The following is an 18846-nucleotide window of genomic DNA, read 5'->3' as shown; positions in this document are numbered from 1 at the left end:
AAATGTACTGGGGGAAAAAAAAGGAAGCCAAATCGTCTGGCTTTTTTTATTTAGATGAATTTTTTGGCTTAACTCAATTAAGTCTAAGATCACTTACATTATTTAGGGTTCACATGTTAACTTTCAAAAGCTACACAGGTTATATATATTCTTCTTAACTGTATTGACCAGGCGTCAGCACTCCAAGATTACTCTGAACCTTCTGGAAGAGCCGTGGATTCAGTATTTTCTCCAGCAGGAGAGACAGAAAATCAAGACCTCAGTCTGACTTTTCTGTTACATTTGGACATAAGCCAAACTTCTGTTTTTAATCATGGAGAGATACGTTCCTACAAGCTCTGCTTTACCTTTATCACAGTGCTTCAGCTTTATTTTTCATTTCCCACCCCCCCAGATGAGTTCAGTTCACTCTGGCTGAGAGCACCAAACCCAGATGGGTATCACTGAACTTTTCTTTCTGTCTTTGGCGCAGGAGATGCCACCTGCTGTTGGCTGTAGAGAACAGCAGGCACTCAGAAAACACCAGCCTTTCTTCACCTGGTACTGGGACCCCCATCACATATGGTATGGCACATACGACCACATAATAACCACTTCGAAAAGACAGGAAATAGCGCAGTTATGAGCCTAACAGAACAGCTTAATATACCTTAAGATTTAAAGATGTAAAATGAATAAACGCAGAAGTCACATTGAATGTAAGAATGAGGGACTGGAAGTGACATATCCTGGAGACAGATGATTAACAACTAGCTCTTTGATTAGTATATGAACAGTAATACTTACAATTAATGGAATAAAAGAAACATCTCACTGACAATTATTATACAGACAAAAATAGTGCTTCAAACGCATGCGGCTTGCAGACAAGACATTTATGGAGATTTAGAAGGATCTTTTCCACCTTCAGAACACAATACATTTTAATGAAGTACAATGGTAATATTCCATCTTTTAAATGACGACCAAAAAAAAGTTGGAGCCTTGTCTCTCAAACAAAGAAGCAACAGCTCACTTGATTACTGATAATAGCATATCATTTAGATACAGTACAAGTTCACAGAAAATATGAGGTCTCTTGTCCCTGGTATTAAAAGAAATCATTACCCAACAGTGAAAAACTAAGGAGAAATGTGTCATTGGCATCTCAAACCATGGATGCAGAGTAGGCCATGCATACTCAAGAAAAAGCTTCAGAAAATGCATGAAATTCAGATTTGTAGAAAATAAGTTTTATTTGGCTCTGTTCGTACATTTTTTCAAAAACAAATGCACATTCATACAAGTTTGCCTCTCCCGGTGCACATATGGATTTGCTCATATAGAGCCATTAGAAAGAAGGCAAAAGGTGTCTCTGAAAGCATTTCAGACACATTAATTCGGACTGTAAGGTATCCAAACTTATTTGCTTTCTAATGATAACTTGGAAAGAAATGTTTCAGGTGTTTCTTCTGCAATTGACACACGTAACCCTCCTGCACAGGGAAGAGGGGACAGACCTTGCAATAAGGAACTGTCAAACCAATGGCTAATTCTCATTTCAGGGTACAGCTACAGACAGCTTCTCTATTTCACGCCAAGTCAGATTAAAAAAAAATTATATATAGGTAACTTTCTCTTTTCAAAAGCTCTAGAACAGCAATGATAAAACACTGTTTTAAAACTATAAATCAGCCATTGGTATTAAAAGTTTGTTTGCAGAGAGAGCACGCCTTCCTCACTTGCTTCTCACGTTTAGGTCTCTTTCCTGTTGATAGTGACAATGGAATTTGTTTCTTGCTGCTTCTTAAACACTTCATGAAGAGGAGTAAATTCAGCTTGGGCTTTCACACGTTGCAAGAGGTACTAACCCATCAAGTAGCCCCTGCAGAATAAAATTAAATTAGGAAAAAAGTTAGCAAACAGGCAGCACCTCCTCAAAAAGGAAGAGACTTACTGAAACTTCCCTGAAGCCTTTTGTCTTTAAAGAATTTAAGAAAGAGAACTGTTAAGACATACATGAATGAAACAAGAAAATATAGAATAAGTCCCTACCCAGCTGCCTACTGCCAGGGAATCCCTGGTGCATTATGAAACAACATTTCTACTGCACTGCAAAGGTTAAACAAACATTTGAGAAAGGAGCAATGAGTGACATAACTAAGTCAACACCCCAAAGAGCTACTCCAGAAATTAACTCTCGGTACCTCCAAACTGCTGGCTTCAGCTGTTCTAAATGAAACAGACGGAGCAAGAAAGAAGAAACACAAATTGAAAATCCCCTGTTTAGTTATAACAGAGCCTCAAAGCTGTGTTATTTTTCCTACTTTGTGAGTTAGGTGTATTGAAACATCCCACACGTTGTATGCTTCAGTGTTATGTTGAGTCTTCCAGCAACAACAAAATAAAAGACACATCATCTTTACTTTAGGACACCTTTGGATGTTTCTAAACACCCATAACTCCTGCCATCGGCTCTTCTAGTTATGACCTTTGCCATATATTGCTAGTATAAATGACTCATTTGTCTTCCTGGAAGTTCCTTGATACATCCTTTTTCTCCAAAGCCCTGCCTTGAAATTACTTTCACCTATCCAGCACATAATCAGCCTACCTTAAAACGTATTACGACTCAGACTCACTAATCGTATCGTCTGACTTAACAGATCTGTCATCGTTCTGAACCACAGCACAATCTTAGAGCAGTCAGCTCCAAAAACTTCCCCACCTCATTCAATATAGCTTGTTCCACAAAAGCACTGAAGAAAACTAACTCATAGCCAAGCTGCAGACGTTCAGCATACCTGGTTTTATTTTCTGTTACTCTTAAATTTAATACAGGCACACACAAATCATAAGAAGGAAGAAAAGCAGAAAGAGTTTTAGGTCACTTACGGTAATTTCATCCTCATGAAAACTCTGGCCATGAAGAAGCTCAAAAGCACGCTGACAAATCCGATGAAGAGCAGGAGAAACCTGTTCAGCTTGGGGATATTTGGCGCATTGGATCGATCCAGAATGATGAATCCTAAACCACCCATCGTGAAGAGGAAGCTAGATGCAAGCCCTTCCATAATATATTGTCCATTTACTCTACAGGACCAACAAACAAGGGGGTGGGGGAAGAAAGGGAGGAAGAAAAGAGTTAGAGGTTATTCAAAGAAAGCTATTTGCATTTCAAAATTCAGCTACTCAACCTTCTTTAGCTGCACAAATACACAAAATGATTAACTTTGATGGCTGACCTTCCAAATTTACTTTATGTTAGGAACTTATGCAGTTACATTAAAGCTTTAAATTGTAATTTATCTCCTGGACTGACAGCCTGCAAGGTGACCAGACAAGCATAGCAGTGGTTTTATATGCAACAGGGTATATTCATGGATACTACACAAACTCATCAGTTTTCAGAAAGATCTACCCCAAACGTAGCACCAGTTTTCACAGATGACTCAAGGCGTGGAATTGTGACCCTGGGGCCACTGGGTTTTCCGAATCTTATTTCCACCCTGACGCTGATGCAGCAGTGCCCAAATTATAATCCTGGTACAAATCCCCCTCCAAGCACTGTGTCACCTCATGAAGCACCTCGGCAGCTTCCAGCACACAGCAGGAGTGTTTCTTGCCTCCAGCATGGTTCACTCCTCACTCACCAGGCCTGCACATGGACTGTGAGCTCTTACAGAGCTCAGAAAAGAGCCAATTCCATCTTCTTTCACGCTGCTTTCACTGAATTGCACCTAATTGCTACCCAGCTCCCTGCAGCAGTGCTCCACGCACCCTGCAGCAACCCCACCCTGCCTGAGTCACGAACCACGTCCAGTCCAAGTCCAAGTTTATCGGTGAGGTGTGTATAAATTTATATATACATTGGTATGTACCTTCTGAGGGCTTACAGAACGTTTCTGGTATTTTATAAGAAAAAATCCACGTTCCCGTGTTTAAACATACAGACACAAAACCAAATCAAGAAGTTACAACTATAGATTTAATACTAAGAGGAATTCTTGACTGAGCAGTCTGCAGCTTCTCTTCAGTAACAGATACAAACAGACCCAGAGAAGGCACCATTGTGTATTTGTAACCCTCAGTTACAGGAGTCCCCGTTATACTAGAAGCTGAAACGCCAGACCTTAAATTTCCCCCAACACTACTTACGTTGCCGTGAAATATCCTACAAAACATGGCCAAATATGCCCACACCCATCACCAACCTCAACTTTAACAGCACAGGGGCTGCAACAAAGCAAAGCACCGCCAGCTCAAAGCTCGCTTCTCCCCAAAGCATCCAGCCGCAAGGGCTTGGGAAGGGCTTGGTTATCTGCTCCCTTTGATTCCAGGTGCTTTTAATTTTTAATTTGTAGACCCAGGTCAGGCTTGGGGTGGGTCCTGCAGTCCCCAGGAGGGGCACAGACCCCTGCCCCTGCCCTACCTGTAGGCCAGGAAGGCCACCGGCCGCTGGTGCCCGTGCTCGTCCGTCATCGACCCCACGCTGGGCGGCTCCACGATCACGTCGTAGATGATCCCTGCGGGGGAAACGAGGCATGGAAATGGGGTCAGATCGCCAAAAATCGGGGGAGAATGGGCAAAACACCACGGGAATGGCAGCGAGGCGCCCGGAGAGGCCAGCAGAGGGGGGTTGGGGGGGGGTTTAGGGGGAATTTAGGGTGTTTTGTGGAGGGTTGGGGGGCTTTAGGAGGTTTTAGGGGGGATTTTAGGGTGTTTTGGGGAGGTTTAGGGAGGCTTTATTTAGGGGTGATTTTAGGGTGTTTTAGGGGGGTTTGGGGGGGCTTTAGGAGGTTTTAGGGGGGGGTTAGGGTGTTTTGTGGAGGTTTAGGGGGGTTTTGGGGGGCTTTAAGAGGTTTTAGGGGGGCTTTAGGGGGAATTTTAGGGTGTTTTGGGGAGGTTTAGGGGGGGTTAGGAGGTTTTAGGGGGGATTTTAGGGTGTTTTGGGGAGGTGTAGGGGGGTTAGGAGGGTTTGGGGGGGGTTAGGGGTATTTTGAGGGGATAGGGGGGCTTTAACGGGTTTTAGAGGGTTTTAGGGGGGCTTTAGGGAGGATTTTAGGGTGTTTTGGGGAGGTTTGGGGGGGGTTAGGAGGTTTTAGGGGGGATTTTAGGGTGTTTTGGGGAAGTTTAGGGGGGCTTTAAGAGGTTTTAGGGGGGCTTTAGGGGGGATTTTAGGGTGTTTTGGGGGGCTTTAGGAGGTTTAGGAGGATTTTAGGGTGTTTTGGGGAGGTTTAGGGGGATTTTAGGGGGTTTAGGAGCCGCACCTCCGGTGATGAGGAAGTAGGAGACCACCACGAGCGCGTACACCGTCATGGCCGAGGGCATGTGCACCCATCCCGGCCGCTTGAGCTTGATGTTGGGGCACTCGAGCACGGCGAAGGGCAGCCGGAACAGCGCCTCCATGCCGCCGGCTCCCAAAATGGCGGCGCCCAGCGCGGCGCCGCGGAAAAGGCTGGCGGCGGCGGCGTCCTGGCAGGGGAAAAACAAAGAGACGAGAATTTAAAAAAAAATCACTTCGAAGATTAAACCGAAATCACCCCAAAGTTTATGAGAAATAATTGAAAATAATGGGGATTTTTTTTCTCCAGTCGGAAGCACAGCGCTCCCCCGGGGGGTAGCCGCGCGTTTTATGCCCCTGCCAGGACCCGCCAGCGGCGACGTGTCGGTGCTGGGAAACGAAGGGGGGGAGCGAGGGGGCGGGGCTACGGGAGGCCACGCCCCCAGGGCAGGTGGTTGTGAATTGGAGGCCACGCCCCCTGCCGGTGGGCGGGGCCAGCGCGCGGGAGGGTGAATGAATGAATGAATGAATGAATGAGCCGGGGGGGGGGGGTGCTCATTAATTAGCGCCCTGCCCTCCGCGCCGCTCCCCCGCGCCCAGCAGGGGCGTTGCGGGAATAAAGAGGCATTAAGGAAGCTGAAAGAGACTCTTCGAGGGTAAAACGCCCGGGATGGAGCCAAGGAGGCTGAGCCTACAGGCTCGGGTTGGCCCCGGGTAGCTACAGCCGCCTGTAGCACGAAGCAGGGAACCCAAACTCCCGCCTCCCACGGGGCTCCTGGCACATCGGTGATCAGCAACAGACCCAAAATAGCTCCGTGCAACTCAAAACACTGCAGCCTGGATCACCCAGCTCTTGGAGCTAGAATTTTGCCGCCCCTGCAGCCCTGCTCGCACCACGCCAGCAGCTGCCGACCTAGGAGGCACCGCACAGGGCAAGGGAACGGCTCCTGGAGCTCCCTCCCCAATCCAGAGGGGGCTGTGTGCGGTGTGGCTGGTGCAGCACCTGCTCTGAGAATCCCATTCTGCACTTCACAAGCTGTGAGAAGCTCCCGCTAGCCTCCGCGAGCACGTGGACTGACTGACAGGACTCCAGGAAAGTGGAACTCTCATTTATTGGGCAGAAAATACACATCGATTCACTTGGACTTTTGGCTCTGTGCTTGTGCCTTCAACACTTTCACCACGATCTTCTGCTCCTCGATAAGGAAAGCTCGCTTGATTCTGGAAAGGAAAAACACCACCATGAGGACAGGTGTCCAATTAAGCAAGTATACAAGAACAAGGAAGTTGCAGTTAGATTTGCTGCCTGCAGCACTTCGTGGTACTCCACATAAAGGAGCCGTCTGTGTTCCTGCCAGCATCACAACATGAGGGCACCAATAAATGGAGAGGTTTGGGGAGAAGGCTTCATGTGCTTGGAAATTTAGGGTTAGGGGCTTGTAGGCAGGTAAAAGTATCAACCCAGTGGCTAAACAGTAGGAAATGACTACCTTAAGGTAAAAAGCAAAGCTCCTCACTGGCAAACTAATTTTACAGTTCTTAAAGTAAGGGAACTGACCAGCTGCTCACACCAATTATTTCTTGCAACTACAGAAAAATTTACGTGGGTTCAGTTAGAACGAGAGCTGCCCTCTCAGGATTGTTGCTTTGTACATCAACAAAAAAAGAAAAAACTCTGGCAGGTCAAATCATATCTAAATACAATTACTTCTTGAACAGATAAGGGGCCACTACGCAGAGATACACAACAGTACTCACACATCAGCAGCCTGTTTGATGAGCGAGTTATACCACACACGTATACCATAAACACTCTCCTGTCTCAAAACAGGACAATGCTGCCCCGTATGCATGACATTTATGGCTGTTTCTACAGCACACAAAGCCCACCAACAATGCTCAGACACAGGAGAGAGACCTGCCAATTACAGGGAAGGAGGTGACTGTATTTTTGTTTCGTTTTAGGCAGTAAGATACACTCATGTACAAAAAAATGACCTACCAAGCTCAGAATATTTGGGAAAACACCGAGGAAAAAATGTCTTTTACACAGAGTATTGCTCAAGATTTGCAGCTGTAACAATCAGTCTTCAGTGCCACTTGATGTGATTTAGCTTGGATCACAGAACCAAAAAAAACCACCAAGATGCTGGAAAGATGTGCACTACAGATGAAAAACTGGCACTGGACTGCTGACTCCGGAGATCTGCTTTGATGACCATTTGCGAAGATGCCACATTCTTTATAATACAAGTTAGTGCTCAGATTTGTCAAGGAATTATACAGATGTGCAGCTGTTACACAATAAAACTCAACGAGAGCTACTAAAGGTCATCCTTAAGCTTAATTACATATTAGATGCTTAATATGCTCACAATTAGTACCACTAAATCCCAAAACACACAGAAGTCCAAAGCTGATTTTTCACTACTATCTTTGCACAAGCCAAAACAGGAAGCAAAAGAGAAAAGCCTTTACTCTTGAGGGAAGAGCACAAAACTGCAGAAGGAACAGGACGTTTAGCACCTACACACCCGTACAGTTTGAAATCACACAGAACAAACTATCCACAGAGGAGTTCCAAACACATTAATTAACCAGCTCAAATCCTGGGGGAGAATTGCACACCTCACTGCTAGCATGTCCCATGTTTACCCTCTCCATTTTTCTACACTGAGATCAGAAAAGAGTTTCTAGCACTTTGGCTTACACTAGGAAGACACGGTAAGATGCAGGACTCAGATGAAGTCACCTCAAGAACAAAGTTACCCCGCTGGGAGCTCACCTGTCACGGACACACTTAGCACACATGGAACCGCCATAGGCTCTGCTGACGTGCTTCTTCGTTTTTGACAGCCGCATGAGAACTTTAGGGCGCACAGCACGGACCTGCAGAAAGCAAAAATCAGAAGTGTATCATAAAACAGCAGGCCCCAGTTTCGGGTAACAGCCGCACTGAGAAAATTCACTTGTATGGTTTGTTTTTAAAGAGCAGCAACACCTCCAGTTAACTATTCTACATGCAAAAAGCGACCGAAGCCACAGGGCGTTGTATGAGCCATCCTCAGCACTCCAGAACTGAGCTTTCTCATTCCACCAGACAGGTTTCCCAATATACTCGTAACTAAAATCTGCTTATTAACAAGGATCATCTTCCCACGTGTAGAAACTGACTGACAGTACGACTTGAGCACTCTGACCACTGGTGAAAACAACATTAAACCAGGAATACATTTTGGAAGATAACACCCTGTTAGGAAAAAGTCACTCATTTTTTCCAAAAATTATAGTCAACTTGACTTATGTTTTTGAAAGTTTATTTAAGAGGTCCAATTCTGATTTTTAAACCTGTTACAGATTGATCTAGGGCTGGCTTGAAAAATTTCAGTCAATTATGAGTTAACTTATGAAACAAGTTTAAATAATACCAGTGAGAATCACAAGCATTAAAAAAGAAAGCACTTGTTCCTTAGGCTCTCAAAGCTTGTTTTACCAGCTATGCTTTGCAACGTTCAGATGACCATATTTTAAAGAAGGATGTTCTTGAATCCATCAAGAAACAGACAACTTCCTTGAGAAAGTCGTTTGCATTTAAAGCAGTAAAAGCTGTCAAGATCTTATGCTGGACTTACACCGCGAAGTCTTCCTGGGCAAACACCGCATGCTGACTTTGGTGCCTTCCCTACTTTCTTGGTGTACAGGTAAACAATCCTGTTCCCGGGCGTTCGGGACCTAAACGCAGCAGAAAAAGCAGTCTGTTAAGGAAAGGATCGAGATTTAAGATATTTTTTTTTTCCTTAAAGGAGAATTCCCTTAGCAGCGAGGTCTTACTTACAGCCTGGTCTTGTTGGAAGCTGTGTTGTAGGACAGCCTACGGCGGTAGGTCAGGCGCTGCACCATTTTTCACACCCTAATTAAGGAAAAACAGAAGCATTTGAGAGTTCTGCCTCAAACCGACGTGACGAGGGCTGAGGCTGAGGCGAGGCCTCCCCCTGCAAGGCCCAGCCCTGAGGCCTCCCCCCCCGAGGGCCCGGCGAGCGCTGCGCCACCGACCCCCAGGCACCGGCACCGACCCCCAGGCACCGACTGCGACCCCCAGACCCCGTCCCCGACCCCCAGGACCTCCCCGGGTGCCGCCGCGCCTCGGATGGCGGCGGATGGCGGCGGCGGAGGGAGGGAGGCCGCGCAGGCCCCGCCGCCATACCTGGCGCCGCCCGAGCCGGAAGAGGAGGCGGAAGCGGAAGCCGCGGGGTTGAAATAGCGGCGCTGTTTCGCACCGGAAGTGCTCCCCTCCAGGCCGCCATGTTGTACGGAGGTGGAGGGGGTTGGCTGGCTGGGCGCCGCCATGTTGTACGGAGAGGGCGCCGCCATGTTGTAGGGCGAGCAGGACCATCCGTCCATCCATCCACCCATCTATCTATCTACTCATCCATTTATCAATTTATTTATTAAATATGTTGTTTTCCCAAAGCATCAGCATCTTTCCTCTGTAACACGGCTTTGTGAGCAGTGCTCACACACAAACCTCGCACATATAGGGGCCTACTTCCAGTACAACCCATACCCCCCCCACCCCACCAGCCCCCGACACCACAGGGCAGGACTCACATTTTTCCCTCTTTTTGCCCCAAAGTGGTGTCCGACGCACAGCAGTGCCCACACCCAGCCACTTTCCCATTCAGAGACCACAGGCACCACCGCTGTGCCAGCCAAGCAAACCAGGCAGCTATCGGGGTCTCCTCCAGGTGCACCCCACAGGCTCGTACCCCATCAGGGACCCACGCGTAAATATGTGGGCTGTGGACACCCCGATAGCTGCCTCGGCTCTGCTTCCAGACAGCAGCGTGCACTTGGAAACCTTTGATGTGCACTCCTGGCCTTATTTACGGATTTGTGACTGACAGTTCATTGTGCGGCATCCTCCTTGTTTTCCATCTTTAATTATTATTTTGGTTAATTATTGACTCTTTTCAAGTGCAAATTATGGACATCGGGCTTTTTCTAATTCATGAAAGAGGGGAAAATGTCTGTGAACTAGATTTTAGGGTATACTTAAAATAGGAGCGTATTTCAGGCAACAAGAAAATTTCAGAGCAATTAGAGTATTTAATATGAACTTTCTAGGCCCCAGACCCTGAGGGGAATAAGAAAGCCAATTAAATGAGATTAAATAATCGTGCCTAAATATAAAAGTGTAACAGAATCCAATTGTTAAAAGAACAACACTATTAAATTATGACGGAACAGTTTAGTTTAGCTGTTGCAAGCACAACAGGTTACTATTTTATTTCCAAACAACAATATTGGTATTTTTTGAGCTTACCCAGTTTGGGCCCTAAACTCGACTGGTGTGAATCGTAGGAGCTGCCAGTTAAATCCAGTGGCTCACTGCAGCTGATGCTCTGGCCTAGTTTTTCAAACATTCTCACTTTATTTTGTAAGAACAGAGCTGTCAGGCAAGTGGCTTGCGAGAACATCTAGAAATATTAGCTTTATGACAACTGGTTTAGTGTGGTCTGATGTAGGGATAATATTTGAAGCAAGAGCTCGCTAAGCCCGTTTTGAATGGATTAGTGGTAGACAAGCGAGTCTCATGTTCTCTGCTATTCCTACCTCTCCGTAGGACTGAACCGTTTCTTTGGGGAGTAGGTTTTTTCCATGTCCAACACATCTCACTGACCCTTCCTGCACTTCCTTCTTTCCATGAATACAACAAAGGGGATGGAGTAGCAAATGCACAACCTGCCAACTTGGAAAAGCATCAGTGGCAGCCGATAAAGAGCATTTTTTCCCTGCTAGGATATCAGTGGAAGCATAAGGCCTGGGGATGTGGTCTTTTGCCTTAAGACTTGAGGTTGGTTTCCAGGGTGTATTTGCTTATAGTCAGCACAAAACTGTAAAGCTCTTTTTTTCTAGCCATAGATGACTAGAAAGATAACCACCTCTGGTGGCAGATGAGCCATGTGTGGCATTTTGCATGGGCCAGCCAGTTGTCACCATGTTCTGTTTCTAGTACCAGAAGATTGCTTCGTTCATGATTTAAGACCATTTCTTGATCTGTCGACCATTCTTACTTTCTTTTTCACATAGTCCTCTCCTTACCTCTTTCTTCTGAAAATCCCTACCGATGTACACAGCCATTCTCTCACACTCCTGGAAAAGTCCATTCTTGTAAAAGCACTAATGCCAAAATGGGTAAGGCTTGATGAGCCTGGCTGGACCCCTGGAAAGCCTCATCCTGCACTTTCCCAGCCCTCCTGCCTCACTTGCAGGGATCTCCCAAACCCCCCTAGGACTCGGCTGCTGCACCAGCCTTTCCCTGTGGATCCTTACACTGCAGTAGCCTCTGCAGTCCTAGGGGGTGTGCAGGCACATAAGCTTCAACTAAAACATAAGTGTTTTCACTTTTATTCACTTCTGTCCTGTCTGTGTCCAGTCTATGTCGTACTGACCTAGACTGGCAACTTCTAAAAGATACAGGAAGGAAAGCAAGCCGGTGTGCAAGCACATACTGGGTACCAAAAAGAGAGAAAAATAGTGGTGGCTGAGGGAGGTACTGCTCCTGTGAAGCCTCAGCCACAGTACGTGTCTATGAACAGCAGTAGGTATGTCTTTCAGAAATGCCTCACTTAAATCAAAATCCAACCTCGTGTGCTGCTCAGATACAAACAGCAGGATTGGGTCCTTAAATGGGAAAAGAGAGCAAGAAACCTTGCAAACATACAAGGAACTGACTGGAAGGGCACAAAGAGGAAGTGGTCCCGCATCCATTGTCTCTCTGGAGCCTTTTTCTTTCCCTAAAAATCACGTTCCTTTTCCTTGTTAACTACGTGGCACGTGTCACAATCTGATTATATTCATTTACATCAATGTAACCTTTCACAACACGGACCTGTGCAAATTACATTACAAGAGACTGTAGTTCATTTCCATTTCAGTGGAGCTTGTTAAACAAGCAAAATTATTTTGTAGCAAAGGGAAAAACAATTTAGTAGAATGCACTCCTAGCATAGGAAGTACATAACATCGTATTTGGGTTGAAACTTTTTCTGTCAGAAATGTCATAACCCCGTAAGAAAGAGAATTAAAATCCCGTTATTTTAATTTACATCTAGCCACGAGATAAGTAAAGTTATCATTGAAATTCTAATTAAATAGGATGATTGACTAAGGTAGGACATCAAAGAAGAGAAGTGAATATGATAAGTCAAAGTCTTATTAATTAGTCCGCGTGGAAGAAATTCCAGGGACGTCAAGCTGAGGCTGCTGCAAGGAGAAAAAAAGCAGACAAGAAAATGTGTGTTTCTTTGAAGTTAGGAACTGAGATAGTGATGGAGGTAATTGTGTCTGACTGGATCCAGTAATGAAGAGCCGTAAATCAGACCTAGGAATCGGAGGAAAGATTCCAGTAACGAATGTGGCTGCCCCCCTGCTGCGAAGAAACAGAATGCAGAGCTGACTAATTGACCCAGTCTATCTCCCAGTAGCTCTCTGTTATTATTTATTAATTTTTAATTTCTGAATTATTTACGTTCTGGGAAATTATTTTTGACAGCCTGTTAGGCGTGCCAAAGTTAATGGAGGATGAAAGGACCGGTACTAGAATTAGCAGGGATGTAGTCACAGGCTACTGAATTTAATGATTTTGGAAGGGAAAATTGATTTCACACAGCGTGTCACTTTACACTACTTTAGGGATACACCAGCTATTTGATTAATTGAGGAATAACCAACTCAAAGCATATTTGAAGTGTAAATGAATCACAGTGCTCAGCTGTTTATTTTTCCCCTTTTCTGATGAGAACACCGAGTTTGCTTAAAGTTGCTGATTAAAACCAATACAGGTAGGCCCCGTGCTCACACCTGCTTACTTTCTCTTCGCCATCTGGAGGAGACGTGTAATCCTCCATTTCACTGGGGATGGAGCTCGTCCTTCCCACACAAAGCCTAATTAAATAGGCTTTGGGCTCGTTCCCCCTCCCCCTGCAGAAGCTGTTTAAGAGGGAGCACGGCACCGAGCCTGTGGGCAGAGAGCGTGGCTGAGACGTGGGTTCTCTGTGGTGGCTTTTCGTAGGTGGACCTCATCTAGTCCCTGAGACAAGATAGCAATCCCTGGCCTATGACATTTCCCTTGTAGATCCTTCTGGTGCAGCAGTTTTATGCTGGTCCACCCATCCATCATATGGAGCAGTGGTAAAATAAAGGAGCTCTGTGGAGCTCTTCCAGGCTGCACTTCATCCCCGGTGTCAAATGCAAGCTCAATCCTGTCTGCTGCTCACGTCTAAGCCTTCTGGCCATCCAGGCATCCAGGGCACAGAGGCAGTCTTTTCCCAGCGATGTGTACAGTGCTACAAGCAGCTCACATCTCCAGAAAGATTCCTGCTGGAAGTGGCTCCCAGGTTGCTCAAGATGAGCACATCTCTGCTTCGGTGGTCATGGATAAACCACGTAATTGGCGGCGTAATCAGCCATGTGGACACTGACTCTGGTTACCTTCATCTGGGGTGTCCGGACTCTAGTGTCATCTTGCACCTCTTCAAAACCTCTCAAACACATAAACTGGTTACCTAAGTGTTAGCCCTAAAGGGCCTAAGACCAATTTTCCCCGCTTTAAAATGATAGTAATTTATGTTACTCCCTCAGAAAATCTCAAGGCTTTTGTTGAGAGAATTAGCACATCATTTTTTCCTCGCAAAAGTATCGGGAAAGTTGTAAACACCAAATACAAGGAGTAGCTGCTACGTTTCACAGCGCTATTTACCTCAAGAAATGACTCAAAACTATCTGCCATAAATTGAAATGGACCCCATAAGCGTGTGAGGAAGATGTAGGCTAGACCCCACTTCTAGTCCAATGAACAACAAAGCTCCTCTGAATTCACCGGGACCAAACTATTGAGTGAGAGTTATTGGGTTAAGCGCCAAAAGGATTGGGCATTTTGGACATTTTGCTTTGTTTCTTAAAATTGGAAGGACTCGCTATCATTACAAATGTTGACAGTACTGGGGTGAGGGGAGAAGTAAAGAATAACAAGTCAGTCTTGCATCATCGTATCTTTAAAATACATACCTGTGTTTGTCATTGAAAGATAGATGAAGATGTACAGGAAGGTTTTGCTGCTTAGGTTCTCTAAAGGGCTTATAATTCATTTGAACATCTCCCTAGGTTGTTTTTCTGAGCACTTCAGGCACTGGGAACCTTTCTTTGAGATGTTTCACTGACAGGACCATGCAAGGCTAGCCTGTTTTTTTCTGTAACCTTTTAGATTATACCAGTGGCAATTAACCATGCAAGGAGGATCAGCTAAACCAGGGTGTTAAGGGAGATGTGTGACCTGTGGCCTCTGCTCCAGGGATTGCTACTTGATCTTTTTTTTTTTTTTTTTTTTTTTTTTTCAGTGTCTGCAGTCTGGACTAGTTCCTAGAACAAAAGCCAGAATCAAAAACTGCTTTTCTTTGGTTATTGATAAAACAACCCAAAATATACCTTTCGAATCAGCCTTTTCTGTTTGTAATAATATCGTATCACTGAAACTACTCTCACTGCCATGCAATCCTGAAGAGTTCAATTCGCTGATGGTAGAACTGTGCCTCCCAAATTTAATAATAATAATAATAATAATAATAATAATAATAATAATAATAATAATAATAATAATAATAATAATAATAATAATAATAATAATAATAAAGTTTTATTTATTTAAGCGTTGAATTAAGAACCAGTGAGTCATATCTTCAGATGGTACAGGACCATTGGACACTTCATGCTACTTGAAGAACTGCCACAGTTTTAAAACAGTCCATCAAAACTCTAATAGTTTCTACGGAACATGTAGGAATTAGCTCTAAAATATTTACATTCAACAAACGTAACTAAGTATTTGGATGAAGATGGTTTAGCTTGCTCTGCTGTTGTATTTTGGAATGAATCCATCACAGAGCTGGCTTCTCCCTGTTTCAATATTAAAACAAAAGGGGTATGCTTTCAGTGCAGCACCCTGGGAATTCAGCTCATAAGTCCAATTAACAACAACTAATTCCCCATACTGCATATTTACCCCTAAGAGTTGGCTAGATGTAATAAGTCATGCATTTTGCATTTAAGCTTCTAATGCCCAGAGGATAACAAAAATCTATCCTGATCACTTTTTATTTTCATCACATGAAGAAAGAAGAAAGCATCCTCCCTTCCCCCTTCAGTCAGGCATGTGAATGTTACGGCACTAAGGCTGCGAAAGAAGCCATCTACTGCCTTCTCCCCATTGCTCCATACCCTACTGCTCCATAAATACCTCCTTCCAGAAGAAGGAAGGCAACAGAATCCCTCTGGTCTCTAAATGGCAATGACCATTCTAAAAATTAGGCAGATTCTTTCCATGGTTAGAATGATCTCCTGCAACTCAATTTTGCGTACAATTTAAGTCAGATTTGAACTGAACCCTCTCAAGGTGAAAGCCGAGCACGTCGCTGCACACTGCAACTGCAAAAGGGAGTGATGGGGAGAAAGAGAGAGACCATATGTGTGCCTGAGGCTGCGGATGTTCCTAGCTGGGTACAGCCGAAATCGTACCGTAGAAATCAGGGACACGTTAAAATATCTGCCTATGGCTGGATGCCCTTTTACAGGCAGTTACCAGAAAGAACTACGGTCTATGGGCACCTTATAGATCTGTATTTATGAAGTTTTGCAACGAGGGAATAATGCCATACAGCACAAGATCTTCATGGTTGAAAGGAATTTGGGAGGAAGTGGGTTGAGGAGAAAACAGCAGGGCATATTAAAACATAAAGCATGTTTCACTGCTTGGTAGCAACACAAAATGTGAGGCTGGGCTAAAAGAAGTGCCTGGATCGATGCTTGGTAGCTGTGCCTGCAGAGCAGCAGGTTATCTAGCGCACAGAAAGCAGCCTACAAAATATTTCTGCAACATTGTACTTTGCTGTGCATGGCAAAAGCCCAGAAGGTGTTATTTTTTTCATGAAGCTGTGGTGAGCTTGGCTTATGTCTGGGATCAGACGGGCTGCCTCTTACGTGGGATGCTGAGCGGCATGTTCGCAGATTCGAGGCCAAATTTCCAGAGCAGCTCCCAGGCAGATTTCCAAGCGCTCAGCTTCCAAGCTCCAAGCCAGGCTTTCCACGGGTCCAGAAAGCAGAATGACTGAACGGGAGCTGAGCTCTTCTGAACATCCCAGACTAGCTGGCTGATTTCCCTCTTAGCTGCTATGCCTGTGACAGAAGTTCAGACAGCCGAGTGCAGCGTTTCTGACACACTCAGATGTGAATTTTAGTACCTGTCTGTGCAGCACTGCCACTTGCGAAGAAATGTGTTGGCTGCGTCTTGCTCTCAGGGAGATTTTAGATCATTCTGCACCCTCTTCCCCACAAGCAACAAAATGAGCAAAGGTCTCAGGGGCTGATCCTGAAGTAGGGCTTTGAGCTGAGCAGCACAATACCTGCATTTGTGTAACACCTCGTGGTCAACTTGCCACTCGCTGGAAAGCAGCAGCAGACTGCAGCACTAATGATCCCTTCCCTTTTAAAGCCTCTAGACTTCATGTGCTTTGAGGAGATTGAAGACAAGCATTAAATTTTGATTAAAGGGACACTGCCAACTGATATTAAGCTTAGAACTTAGGGGTTTGTAACAGGCAGGTGTAGGTGGATGGGAGCTTGTGGTTGGGGTGTAAATACTGCTTTGTGACAGGGAAAAGCTTTGAGCTGGGAAGAGAGGGCATCAAAAATTAACTTGATTACAAACAAAAGCTACATGGTCCGGTCTAGTTTTCCTGCTGACGGAGAAAGAAATGCAGACGGGAGATGCCATATCATTTCCCAAATTTATTACAGCTCATCAGCTAAGTCTGGTGCGTGAGAAGTTCTTTTGTGTGTTTGTTTGCTTGTGAATGTGTCTAGAAATGATATAAAGCCATAGCAAAGTCCTATGTCAGCAAACTGGCTAGGGACTAGAGTGAAAGGTTACCAAAGGTAACCAAAGCTGCACCTAGGAAATGCCTTTGCATCCGCTTTTCCTTTACAGGAACACACCTAGAAGACCAAAATATCTTGCATTCGACATATGGTCCACAGCAGCTGACCGGGGAGTCGCTAATTCCTTTCAATGATCATGGAGATTTTCCTGCAACTCATTTTGCCCATGATGGGAGCCAGATCAAACCCAAATTTTCCGAGGGGAGGGCCTGAGCTACAGCACCTCACTGCAACTTGAATGTACACTAGCCCTATACAGAAGGTATTGCACAGGGAAGTTCGTTCTCAGAGAAATGATGGGAATGTGAACCCAGATCTTACTGATAAAGCCCAGCTCCCTGAACAGAGCTACGCTGATTTATAACAGCCAAAGGTCTGACCCCACATCCAAGCAAACACAAGCTGCAGCCCCAGAAATCTTCTGCTACGAAGCTGTAGCCAAGGTTACTCTTGGCTATACCAAAAATTGTGTTTCTGCAGCAGGTTTCTCTACTACCTCTGCAGTATTCATTTGAACAACCCTTTCAAAGGAACAGGGCAAGGAAATCAAAGTGAAAAGCAACAATGGCCTTGATTTTCTTTTTGTTGTTCCCAGAGCACAGGGGAGCAAAGCAGACCCCGGATAGCCAGCCCTGCAGCTTCAGATACACTTGGGTGCGATGCCAAAACCCCCTCCCAGGGTCTGTGCAGCAGGTGAGAGGTGCTTGCCAGAGCTGCAGGGTTAAGTATGCATTATATGGAAGAGGAAGAATGAAATAAGGCCATGCTGCTGCACCGGAGATGCTGGAGTGCAGAAGAGCGCTGGAACACAAATTGAAAACTACTTGTTAAACACGGTTAATTTGTTCTTCTTCCAGAGTGTAAAATGGCTTCAAACACTTCTAAACTAGGTCATTTGACTGCTCAGGAAAGACATGGTGCTAGGCAGCTGTCTTCAGCAACAAGTTTATTGGAGAGTTTGATTGCATCCCAAAAGCATGCTAGATATTTCTGACCATATCAAAGAAAACTCAACTATATTATCAAGGCACACTAATGAGGTGGTTTGTTTAATTGAAATACTTTACGTTTCCATGTAGTACAGCATGAAAAAATCATTATTTTCATTAGATGAGCTACTCGTTAGCTGAAAATCTAAGTTACAAAATATCACAGTGTGAGATAATAAATACATTGTAAAATGCATTAAATCCAGGTTATTAAAAGGAGCTTCTATTTAAAATATATAGCCCTGTACTTTGAGCATACTTCCTAGTACTAGGAGTCAGGTTTGGTTCTTTGCAAAATACAGCCCAGCCCAGAGGACCTCGTTGTGCTCTCACTGAAATCCCTGTCAATCCCCTGACCCGTTACAGCTTGGATAAATGATATGATTATTCTGTGGCATGCTTCTGTCAAAATAATTTTTGCTTGTAGCAGCTAGAAGTTCTGGGACTTACCCAAAGGGTCTGATCTTGGCTTTGAATTCATCACTGCTCCGTTTGATGCAATCATTAACAGCAAATCAAGAAGCACTTTATAGCCTGATTTATTTTTTTTTAGGGGCAGATTTTCACCTAAAAGTGTGAAGTCTTGGCGAATTTGTGAGTTTC

General features: G+C 44.8%; 3 protein-coding genes across 4 annotated transcripts in view; 1 reads left to right on the top strand and 2 right to left on the bottom strand.

Annotated features, from left to right (window-relative positions):
• Window positions 1-18846, top strand: part of ETNPPL (ethanolamine-phosphate phospho-lyase) — a 397476-nt gene that overhangs the window by 41956 nt on the left and 336674 nt on the right. The window lies entirely within an intron of this gene.
• On the bottom strand, window positions 1211-5577 carry OSTC (oligosaccharyltransferase complex non-catalytic subunit). The gene is made up of 4 exons (XM_068681932.1): window positions 5250-5577; window positions 4412-4505; window positions 2875-3072; window positions 1211-1864 (listed from the first exon to the last, which is right to left on the bottom strand). Exons 1-4 carry the CDS (start codon window positions 5386-5388, stop codon window positions 1846-1848), a joined length of 450 nt encoding a protein of 149 aa, XP_068538033.1. The 5' UTR covers window positions 5389-5577; the 3' UTR covers window positions 1211-1845.
• Window positions 6358-9535, bottom strand: RPL34 (ribosomal protein L34). 2 transcript variants are annotated; one of them, XM_068681933.1, is made up of 5 exons: window positions 9468-9535; window positions 9099-9173; window positions 8896-8995; window positions 8049-8152; window positions 6358-6484 (listed from the first exon to the last, which is right to left on the bottom strand). In XM_068681933.1, the coding sequence occupies exons 2-5, from the start codon at window positions 9161-9163 to the stop codon at window positions 6400-6402; spliced, it is 354 nt and encodes a 117-aa protein (XP_068538034.1). In that variant the 5' UTR covers window positions 9164-9173; window positions 9468-9535; the 3' UTR covers window positions 6358-6399. The 2 variants fall into 2 exon arrangements, with proteins under 2 accessions (XP_068538034.1, XP_068538035.1); XM_068681934.1 differs by lacking the exon at window positions 9468-9535 and adding an exon at window positions 9386-9410.

This window comes from Anas acuta, chromosome 4 (genome assembly GCF_963932015.1).
Source record: "Anas acuta chromosome 4, bAnaAcu1.1, whole genome shotgun sequence".
NCBI classification, from domain to species: Eukaryota; Metazoa; Chordata; class Aves; order Anseriformes; family Anatidae; genus Anas; species Anas acuta.
Note: the sequence above shows the minus strand (reverse complement) of the source record. Positions and strands in the feature narration are given on the sequence as shown.